At 34.0% G+C, this 11,287-nt stretch overlaps 1 protein-coding gene across 1 annotated transcript; it reads left to right on the forward strand.

The window, feature by feature from the left end:
• Positions 1–62: 62 nt before the first annotated feature.
• LOC128176736 (uncharacterized) lies at positions 63–11,069 on the forward strand. The gene is made up of 13 exons (XM_052843253.1): positions 63–200; positions 877–1,034; positions 1,180–1,270; positions 1,368–1,447; positions 1,558–1,637; positions 1,771–1,957; positions 2,290–2,514; positions 4,654–4,725; positions 4,859–5,024; positions 5,467–5,664; positions 5,913–6,020; positions 6,123–7,045; positions 7,677–11,069. The coding sequence occupies exons 2-13, from the start codon at positions 939–941 to the stop codon at positions 8,334–8,336; spliced, it is 2,886 nt and encodes a 961-aa protein (XP_052699213.1). The 5' UTR covers positions 63–200; positions 877–938; the 3' UTR covers positions 8,337–11,069.
• The last annotated feature ends 218 nt before the right edge of the window (positions 11,070–11,287 follow it).

An 11,287-nucleotide genomic window follows, 5' to 3' on the forward strand; every position in this document is an offset into this window, starting at 1 on the left:
AGTTTTGATACAGGATTAGACTAGAAATAGTTTGGGGATTAAGATCGAGATTATAGAAATGAAAACGAGGCTCGTTAGAGTTAAGAAAAGAGAATGGAATGTAAAGAATTCAGTTTCTTGGATGAATCGATATAACACAATAAAGTGCATAAAGAGCGACCGTGATCCAATTATAATTGTATCATACTGTAATTTGAAAGGTAAGTGAAAGCTAGTCAACTTCAAACTGCTTATATATAACCGTTAAAGTGCAACTTTTGGGGAAATTTCTCCGCCGGTGTGTACTTATCGGGACGCACTGCACGCATACACTCGCTCACACGTGTGTATTGTTTGTCCTCGTCGGGACAGCAATTTCCCTGAGATGTATTATGTACGATTATGAACAAATTATATAAATTCTGTTTTATTTAAAACGTTTAATACTAAAAAAATCTAATTGGATGCTTTTCGTAAAGGTAAACAACAATGCATTAAACTGATAATCCTTAAACGTACACACATGTGTAATGATATGACACATAATGTAACCATGTATAAAAGTGATATTACTGTGAACAGAAATGGTAATGAATGATTTCAATTGCAATGCTTATTACTCCTTCAGTTTAATTGGATAAAAATTCAGTAAAATTTTAAATTAATACATATAATTTTTAAAAGTTTTTTTGTTGTTTTCCCATCCAATCATTCACATGATCTGTTTTTCTGTGTTTGTAATAATATTTCTATAAAGTAAAATTGTATGGTCAAGGTTTGGAAATGTTGAACATATTGAGAGAATGTGAAACGGAAATGGGAAATGCTTGACAGGCAGTGATATTTCTTTCCCTGAGACTGTATAAGTGTATTTTGAACAATTATGTTTTTTTAAAGGGCTGATTATGGCTGTACACCACAGGAGATACCGAAGACGATAAATTTTTAGATTATAAATTATGTCCTCACTGTCATTGCACAATGCTGTCAGCAAGAAGAAAAAAGTTGTCAACGTCATCTTGTTAAATGGAGAGGCCTGTCAAGTCACTGTGGATGTAAGTATGCTTTAATGTTAAGACGTGGTAGTGCTAACTACACTACAGAAATGGTTTTTCATGACTCTTTTACTTTCAATTACCTCCAAAAATGCAATATCCTATAAAAGTGATGCATTGACTGAAAGAATTTTAAACTTTTCAGGTCAAGTCCAAATTCCTTGATGTGTTCAATCAGATTACCTCTTACCTAAATCTTAGAGAAACTGAGTACTTTGGGTTGGCACAGAAGAAAGGTAAGGTTCCTTATCCAAGTTCATATGGGAAATATGAATAAAAGATAAAAATTTAAGGCTTTTATGATTAAAACTAATCATGTTGATTTTGTAATAGATGAGGAATACTTATTTGTTGCTCTGGATGAAAAAATTCACAAACAAGCACCAAAGTCTTGGAAAACAGGAAATGGAGAGGTACACTTTGATTGTTCATTTTCCTGTTTGACATTCTTAAAATGTACAAAATCATTTTTTTTTTTGTTTATTTGAAATTTGTTAAAAAGAAAGATTTTGTTTTTATACAGGGCCTGGATGAACGAGGTCAGCCTATCTTGACTGTGTATTTTCGTGTTCACTTTTATGTAGACCAGTTTGTTTTACTGAGGTGAGTTTACATATTTCAAATGTCTACAGTACTTCTCTAGTTTTATTGTATTGAAAGTTTCTGAATATCTTAAATTAACAAAGTATTAATAAAATTGATTTAAATGTTTATTGTTTGGGGGTTTTTTTTTCAGGGAAAAGGTCACCAGGCATCTGTATTATCTTCAATTAAAAGAAAATCTACTGCATTACAATCATGTCTGTTCAGAAGGAAAATGTTTCCAAATGGTGTCTTATGCACTTCAAGCAGACTTGGGCAATTACAGCTCAGAAAAGCATGCAGAAGGCTACTTTGATCCAAGAGAGTATTTTCCTGCATGGGTAATTATATTTCCTGATGATCCAGTTATACTACATTGCTATCAAAATCTACAAACTTTATATTTTCAGATTTGCTTTAATAAATCAAATATTATCTAGGATATATGATTTATTGAATAAAAATTGGATACTTCCTTCATGACTTATGCATTGTTTTAGAACCCTTTTAAAAAATAAACATGTAAGTTTGCTCTCTCTAAACCAACGTAAGAAAAATTGCCTGACTTAAGATAGTTTAGTTAATTAACACCATGAGAATCTTTGTTTAATTGCTAGCTGCTTTTTCTCTCGATTAAACCAAATTGTTTAGCAAATTCTGAATTGTTTTGCAGATGGTGAAGAGAAGGGGAGAGAACTACATTGTGAACAATATACCAGTCATTCACAAGGATTTACAGAATGTGACAAAATCTGAGGCTGAACTTCGTTTTATTCGTGAGGCTTCCATGTCGCCTGCAGCACACAATCTTCATTTTTATCGTCTTCGGAAGCGGAAAACTGACAAAAGTTGCAATGCATGGTTAGGTGTTTGTGCCAAAGGAATTGAAATATATGAGGTATGATTGGAGCTGAAGGTTGTATTGAAGACTACAGATATTTGCTTTAGAACAGCTGTATAGTATTGAATTATTCAAGAGTTTTCATGTATATTGACAGATTTTACGCCTGTTGTTTAAAGGCCGAACATTTTACAAACGCCCCCTTTTTTACCTGTACAAACTTCAAAATGATGCCGCTTGTCAATCAAGTTTGAAACAATAGCACCCAGTTTGATTGACGTGATCGTCCGAGCGTGATCTTGCCAGGTCCGCGGATTGCTGTTTACTAGCAATTAACAACGTTATCTTTGATATCTTCCGTCATGTACCGGTATTAAATGGGGGAATTGAAAATTGATTTTTAAACATTACCAGTATTAAAATTGATTATGAAAAATAATTATTCAGTGATTGAAAATACGCACAATTTATATTTGAATTATGTTGAATGTGTGTGACCTAATAAATTCAACGAAAATCCATGGACAGCTCCAAAACATATAAAATTTTCTTTTTACAACAAACGTACAATATGCTACTAAAGCTATATTTACTGGTAAGAAGTTGGTGTATGTAAACGTCACTCCATGGAAATGAACTCCATTAATTGTCGACGTATAATGGCTGTCTTTACATTCCACATTCTTACTGATCGTATGGTTTTCTTATCCTATTATAATTGTTAAAATTATCTTTTTAAACAATGTCAAGTGCTAAACACAGTGTACTGAGTTATACTATTATAGCAGAATTATTTTACTGCATTTTTTCAATTGTGCTTTACACACGTGTGCTTAGAGAAAATTCGGACGACACATACCATTTCCGTATAAAATCGCTTCGTATGGTCATTAGAACAATAAGATATTTAAGCTAAGACCAATTCTGACTAATTCTTTATTTCCTGTGTATTAATTTGCTTCCTGTGTATAACGATTAGCAACGTTCACGACCACAGGTAGACTGCAAGCCCCGGAGGCTTTCACACCTCTAATAATTAAGCCCCGCCCTCACCTGAGATTTACCACCCGGTAAAAATGTTCGGCCTTTAAGTAGCCAACAATTGTTATTGTACAGTATTTAAAGATTTAGATCATGAAATTTTCCCCGCTGTTTATTTCATGGTTTAGAATTAACTTTGTACGCGGGGGTGTTAAGGAAGCATATGGACAATTTAGCATCTTATTTTGACTGTTATATTCAAAATCGTGAAATTAAATAAATATTTTGAATAAGATCAAAAACTTCGTATTATCCTTTAAAATAGATGTCACTGCAATAAAATCGGGTAGTACATTACTGCCACATTGGTGCATTATCACGTGACAACTATAAATAGCTTACGTATATTCCTTAACATAAAATGAAATAGAACAACACTACCCCGCGGTTTAAAAAATAAAATAAACATACCAATTGAAAGCAAAACATCTCAGTTCAATCAAAACCGCTGCTAGAATCCTATGTTTTTCCTCATTAAAAAGTTATTAATCCGGTTCTCGTAAAACCTTCCCAACTTTTATATAGTTTGCACGGAAAACGGCAAATTGCATCAAAACAACAAACAACTTGGGATTCTAGCAGCACTTTTCAATTTAAGCATTGATCAAACTAACGATACGTATAAAATTTCAAGTTCAATATATACGGGGTAGTGTTGTTCTAGTTGGATTTTTATATCGTAAACAACGACAGAGGAAAGCCTGGCCGAGAAATAAAAGCAAATTTACATACCTTTTAGCGAATGATTGATTAAACTAACATCTCCCCCAGTATTCTTATGTTCAATTCTCAATAAATCACACCACAATACATTATTAGAGTTCTTAGATTAGTTGTATTTTGAATATGTTTACAATGCTTTCCGATCAAATTCACACGACATTCAACTTTTAGTCATGACGTCATCAATGTGTAAATCTACGTAATACAAACTTATTTCTGGAAAAAAATTGTCTTCAGTATTTTTTATTTGTTTTTGATCTACGTTTCGTTGCTTAGATATTTGAATATGTACATAATAATTAGGATTTGTGATTTCACGGAATTACATGTAACTCAGATTCCATATGCTTCCTTAACACCCCCGCGTAGTAACACATACAAATATGATTTAAAAACAGATTTAAAAGCTCTTTGTTTTCTTTTTCTTTACAGGAAATGAGTGATTCATTCAAAAACCTTATTTCAACATTTTTGTGGCCTGATATTGGAAAACTGCACTTTGAGGTATGATACAAAAAATGGAATTGGCAAAAGGTTTAAAGAATTGAGTAAAATCTTAAGTTAACACATATTTTGCAACTTTAAGGTTGTTGTATCTTTTAACAAATGAGAACTACAGAGTTGTTTTGATTTGTAGAAAAAGAAGTTTGAGATTCAGTCTGGACCAGGTGGAAGAAAGTTTTCATACTACACAGAGTCGGACTGCAAGTCTAAGTACTTGCTTTCCTTGTGTAGAACCACTCATATGTTCCAGATGGCCATCCAACCCAAGCTCATGGAAATCAGGCATTTGGATGCTGAAGGTCAGCATTGTTATTTAAATATATTTATTTATAAAATTCAGCTCTATGATCTTTGAGGGAATTGGAGATTTTTAAACAAGGATACAGATGAAAGTACGTCAATTTCAGATGAAATCAAGGAACCAGAATTTTCCAAACACTTAAATGCATTTTAAGAATTGTATAAAGGAAAAAAACTAGCTGCATGGTCAAAATTTACGACTTACAATTCACTAGGTGACACATAACCAGCTAAGCTACCCTGTTAGGCATCAAAATTGTAAACAAAGTTTTGGTTTATCTTTCATTTCGAAGGAAAGTACAATGTACATGTACAAAAATATACTTACCACTAGATTTAGGTGGTGTCCTATTCTTCCTATAAATAATATATATTTTAAGTACACTTTACATTATGATGTGATTATAAATGCAGTTTATATTTTTTTCTATGAATACTCAGATAAGAGGAGATACAGGGAATCTTACATTTACTCGGATACCCAAGATTTAGTCACCAATGGAGGGACGTTTCGAGGGAACCTCTCCCCCTCTACAAAAGGTGCCACCACACGATTCTCTGTGGTCAGTGACGCGAGCTCTAACACCACATCAGGCATCGCCAGTGACAAGATGACCATCAGCTTTGAAGAAAATGATGGTAGGCTTTGTAAAAAGATTGAAAAGATAGATGTATAGTTATTGGGGTTATCTGTCTGTAGTTCAGTTTTTTTCCCCAAGTTGAACATTATCCTGATACTCATCTGTGCATGTTAAAAAGACCAGAAAAGGTCATATTGAAAATGTTGCTGTCTTTAATTTTCTGTATTTGAATGTTTGGAAACATGATCATATGAATTTATTACATCATAAACTTGTGCATGTAAGATTTTATCTTCTATTTTTCAGAACCCACCAAAGAAATAATGATCGACTGTCCACCTCAAGTTTCAAATTTCAGAATGTCACCTCGTCAAGGGAGATTGACAGCAGATGGAGTTATCTCCACTTTGCCAAGTATGTAAACAACAATAAGCATTATTATTTACTGAAAAGGTGTTGTCTATTTGGAGGAAATATTGATAATTTACAGTGAATATTTTTTTTCTCTGTTTTTAGGTTACATCCCATCAAGGGGTAAAAAGACAAGTCCTAAATTGGACTACAAATCAGCCTCTGTGAGGAGAGGAATGAAACACATAGACCGATCCCCCTCTCTGGGCCGCCCCACCATCCCCAAGCCTAGCACATCCCCCGTCACCCGACACATCGATAGAATATCACCCACCGCCACACCAGTTATTAGTGCACATAGGTCAGACATTAGCGCACATAGTGGACATAGTGCACACAGCACGCACAGTGCTCAAAGCTCAGGCACCATGTTTAACAGTTCTGAGCATGTGAACAAATCGCCTAGTGGGAGTAGTTTTGGTTCCTTACAAGGGGGACGACTCAGTCTGCCCTGCCCACCCCAGCCTGTGCCTCCAGCATATACCAGTGCTAGGACAGTGCCCGTCTATGTAGCACACAGCACCACCTCCAGTTTCAGCCATTCAGATGCAATATCATTTTCACAGCCAGTCAGTAGAAGCACAAGTCGTGCTGAAAGCTTTAACAAGAACTTTGGACGATACCACCTCCAGGAGAATGAATCCTTGATTCCTCCGGTGTCCAGTCAGTTACAAACACCATTCACTGGCACTTTGGCTCCAGATTTTGGGAGTGGCACACCTCTGTTAGACGCCTTGGCCGGTAATCTTGTCCTACAAAACTATCAAAACTACCCTCCTGTTACACACGGAGAAATGACCGAAGTTCCTTACCCTAAACCAGAAATTACTGAAGCTTACATTCCTAACACTGAAATGACGCTGCCAGAGATGACTAAGGAGTACCTGGCCCCACCCCCCATGTTTGCAGACAGTAGTCACAATGAGTCCACAGACTCAGCCTTGTCTGGGTCTGGTAGTATGGACCCCAAATTGTCAATGACTTCAGATAGTGGATCTATGGACCACACAGAGTCAGAAGTAGAAGAGGTAAAAAACTACTTAAATTTTGTAAAGACTTAATAATTTGTGTGAGATGCAATATTTTATGATGAAACACCATTTTTGGGAGTTGATTTTAATCAACTCTCCTATGCACTTACTCCGGCAAAGCGAAAGTGAAACAGTGTTTGGACCTAAGCACAAATCAATACCGCTGACAACACATAGGTCTTGAAAATAATCGATAAATTCGATGCTATGTATTCTGAAGCATTGTTTCACGAAAACTTATTTATTAATACCATGAAAATAATAAGATTTTAAATTGTACAAACAGTTTAGATATTTTTTAAAGTCGTATGTATTCCTACGCTAGAGTTCAATGTAGTCTTGTTCAACCAGATGCTTGGCTGTCTCCGTTAATATCTGACAAAACAGTCTCTCTTGCTTATCGGAGATAAACGGAGACAGCCGAGCGTTTGGTTGAACAAGACAAGAGTTCAATCTTGCCTGGATCCGTAAAATTTCTCAGAAATACTTCGATTACTGATACTACTTGCCATGCAAATTTACATATCGTTGATTTTGAATAAATGATAATCGATAAAATCAACTCCCGTCAGTACTTCAGTACGTTGATATTTCTTGTTAGCATTTATAGATTTTTTTCATTTTGCAGTCAAATCAGGATGGGGAGCTAGCAAGTGAAAATCCACCAACTCAAATTTCTGTCAATAATCAAGAAGAAATCCTCCACCCCGAGCTGGAGGAGATTCGTGGTCAGCCCAGTGCATTTTCTTCCTTCTCCATGATAACTAAGCTGTGTACGGACAAATCCTTAATGCAAAACCCATATCCCAAAGTATCAGTACCTGTCATTGGTGCCTATGACATGAGTTCCATAAGGTCAACAGACTCACGAATTTCACATTTGTCACATGATATGGATGCTCGTCGTTTGTCGTCGTGTTACCCAGAATCCTCTCAACCAATGACAACGGTAACTCCTACCCGACCATTCAGCTGGCACAGTGAAAACTTTGAACTCGATGCCCAGTTGACCTTGCTAAATGGTAATGTTGCTATGATACCAGGTTACCTTGACAATTACACTAGCATGCCACAGAACCTGGGAGGAATCCTAGTTGCGCCCCCTTCTTCGTTAGCTAATACGTTTGCGCTAGACTTTGCGAGACAGCAGATGATAGGGGGCAGGTATTCCCCGCAGTCGATAGCAAGTCATTTAATGATACCTCCCAAGTTATCCAGTGGGGGACACAGTACTACTGATAGAAATATTAGTCAAAAAGCTTTCAAAGAAACTTTTGGAATTGCATAATTGATGAGTTCTATTACATCAATAATTTTACTATTACTGATATTCTGTTTTGAAAATCACTGTTGCAAAATGTTTGTGGATAATGTCTAAGCATGTTACTTATAAATTTTTGTTTTGCCCTGAAAGTGAAAAGATCTGAGTTGGAGTGACTGAACAAAAGTTGTATTTGAGTTTTGATTATGTCTGTTTGTTGAATGGCTTTTCAGTGTGTAGTTTTTGTAAGTGTGATGAACAATTAGAAATTGTCTACTGCCAAACAAATAGGTGAGCTAGGATTGAATAGCAGATATTTTTTGTTAAAGATTATTTTTATCAAATATTATTTTTATGTGCTGTGCACAAAATGATATTGTTCCTTATTTCATTAACCTTTGAAAATTTTTGTACATACATGTACAGTGAACAAAGTATTTTTTCCATTGAAATTTTTTTTTTAAAAGAAGCATGCAAGATGAAATATATTTTGAATGGTGATGCATATATTTTTTGAGATGAGAAGATGGTTCTATGCAATTTGATGGACTGTGGTCATTTAGATTTTACAGGTTTTTTTTCCCACTGGGTATTTTATTTCATAATATTTTCCACAACATTTGCAATAAACTAACATTTTTATTATTGTAATATTGAATTGTTGTGATAGATATATATATATTTAATCTATACAAAGGTTGTATTAGGAAAGTTGTTGTCACAAGGATAAAATTTACATAGAATTATAAAAGATCATTATCATTTCCTACCTTAGCTGATTGTTTGAGCTTTAAAATTTAGCTACATGATATATGTGTTTATGTACAGTGGAATTTTAAAATGTTTTTGTATGTCAAAGTATGTGCATTTTTACCATGATATTATTTTAAAAGTTTTGGATCGACTTCTACATTGAAGCGACTTTTCCTTTTTATTACGCAGGGACTTTTAGAGTTGCATTGTAAGCAAGCAGGCATATTTCTTAAAAAATAAAAAATCTGTATTTTTATTTCTATTTTATGATTGAAAAGTTAAATGAAAACTCATAAAACTCTATGATATATTACCCAAAACACAGATAATTATTTTTTAAATTTTTTTCTTCTTCATTGTTTGAAGGCAGTTTAAGTTTTAAAAGAGGAATATTTTAAATAATTTTGGAAATAACACCTCATACGATGAACATTGCTTGCATTTTAGGTTACAGTGCAACTTAGAGGTACCTGTGGTTTCATTCTGTGATGTAAACATTGTGATAATGGCTAAATAGCCAGCATTTCTTCTTCATGGTCAGTATAGCCTTCAGTATGTTAATTTCATGTTTGTGAAACAAACTTCATTCATTTCCCCCATTCATTTTGAAAGTCTAAATGAACAATTTATACTGCTTTTAGATATTTTCACTTTTGTGACTTTTGCAACTGTGTTAAAGTATTGTTCAGAAAAGGTAGATTTGACTGCATTTCATTAATAGCAAATAAGTTTAGATATAAATGAAATAATCAGGTTTAAACACTTATCAGCTGATATAAATTTTAGGATTTTTTTTTTGCAAAAAATTTATATATTCAAACATTCGCTGTTAAGAAATTGGTTTTGTACAATATTTAGATTATACAATGTCAGAATATGTTTGTTGAAAATGATACAATCTAATAAGTATGCTGCGAATTGTTGATTGCAGTAAGCATTTACAATCATTTATTTGTAAGCTGCATGGATTGTGTGATAAAAAAGCATGTTAAGGGTTATCCCTCCTTGAACTTCATACACACTTTGTTACATGCTAAGTGAACTTCTTTTCAAATCCACCAATTTATGCTGTATGGTTTATTTCAGATCTGAAAATCATTTTGGTTTTTGACTATGCATTTTAAATTTATGCAGATAAATCCCTAATACTGCAGTCACAGGAAGGCTTTTGTCACATTTTCTTCTGCGGCAGACATCTATGCAAGTAATTCAAAACATGAAAGCTATTTTTTTTATTGGGGAATTTTATATACTTCATTTTAAGTCCATTGTTGTACAGAAGAATCCAAGATATTACTTAGGTACTGACATGAATTTATATAGCCAGTATTCTCAGACATATTTGCAGAAAGCTAAGAAACTAGTATCTCCATTCCTTAATATTTTCATATGCATATTTATCTTACCAATAGGAATATGAGAGTGACAATGTTTTTGGTAGAGTGTGACTTGAAGGATGGAAACTTTGATTGTGGAATGACACTGGTTCTCTTGTTGTTTTCCCATGTTTTACAAAATATCCTGAAGACCTTTCATTTTGTTAGTTAACGGACAACGGGTGTGAAAGATCTATGCAATATCATTATTGGGCATTTCGCCATATCGACAGGAAGTTTTCTTTTGTGTGTTAAAATTCGAATCGTGATTTTGGAGGATGCTTACAAAATGTGATTTCATATGTACAAAAAATACAAGCCTTAGAAATGGTTTCTCTGCATTACTGAAGATATTATAATGAAAGTACATCAGTGTGTTTACACCTCATTCGTACAAGAGCAGGTTTAAATTCTTAAGAAGATGGTGCTAAGAATATTTCATTGGGGAGTGTTATGTGCCTTTTTATAGAAGGATATTTATCAAAGACAGCTTTATATGTTGTGTACACATGATGACTAACTGATTCTTATAATACATTAGAATTCTTTCATATTTGTTAAGATACTAATTATTGAAATAGCTAATTCATGAAGGGAGTATTTATACAAATAAATATATGTTACTACTGTATGCGATGTTTTCTTTTTATTCTTCATTGCTTGTATTCTTCATTGCATGGATTGTTTTAGGACTAATGACCGTCAACACCATTTCCACAAGTATTGCATTATACAATCCATGAAATATGATGGAACACGACTCTCCTTTTGGCCCAATCTGGCTCATACTTTACCCATAGAATGCTTAATGGTAAAGAGTATACAGTGATCTTGAACAAAGTTTCTAAG

Source organism: Crassostrea angulata, chromosome 3, assembly GCF_025612915.1.
Source record: "Crassostrea angulata isolate pt1a10 chromosome 3, ASM2561291v2, whole genome shotgun sequence".
In the NCBI taxonomy this organism is placed as follows: Eukaryota; Metazoa; Mollusca; class Bivalvia; order Ostreida; family Ostreidae; genus Magallana; species Magallana angulata.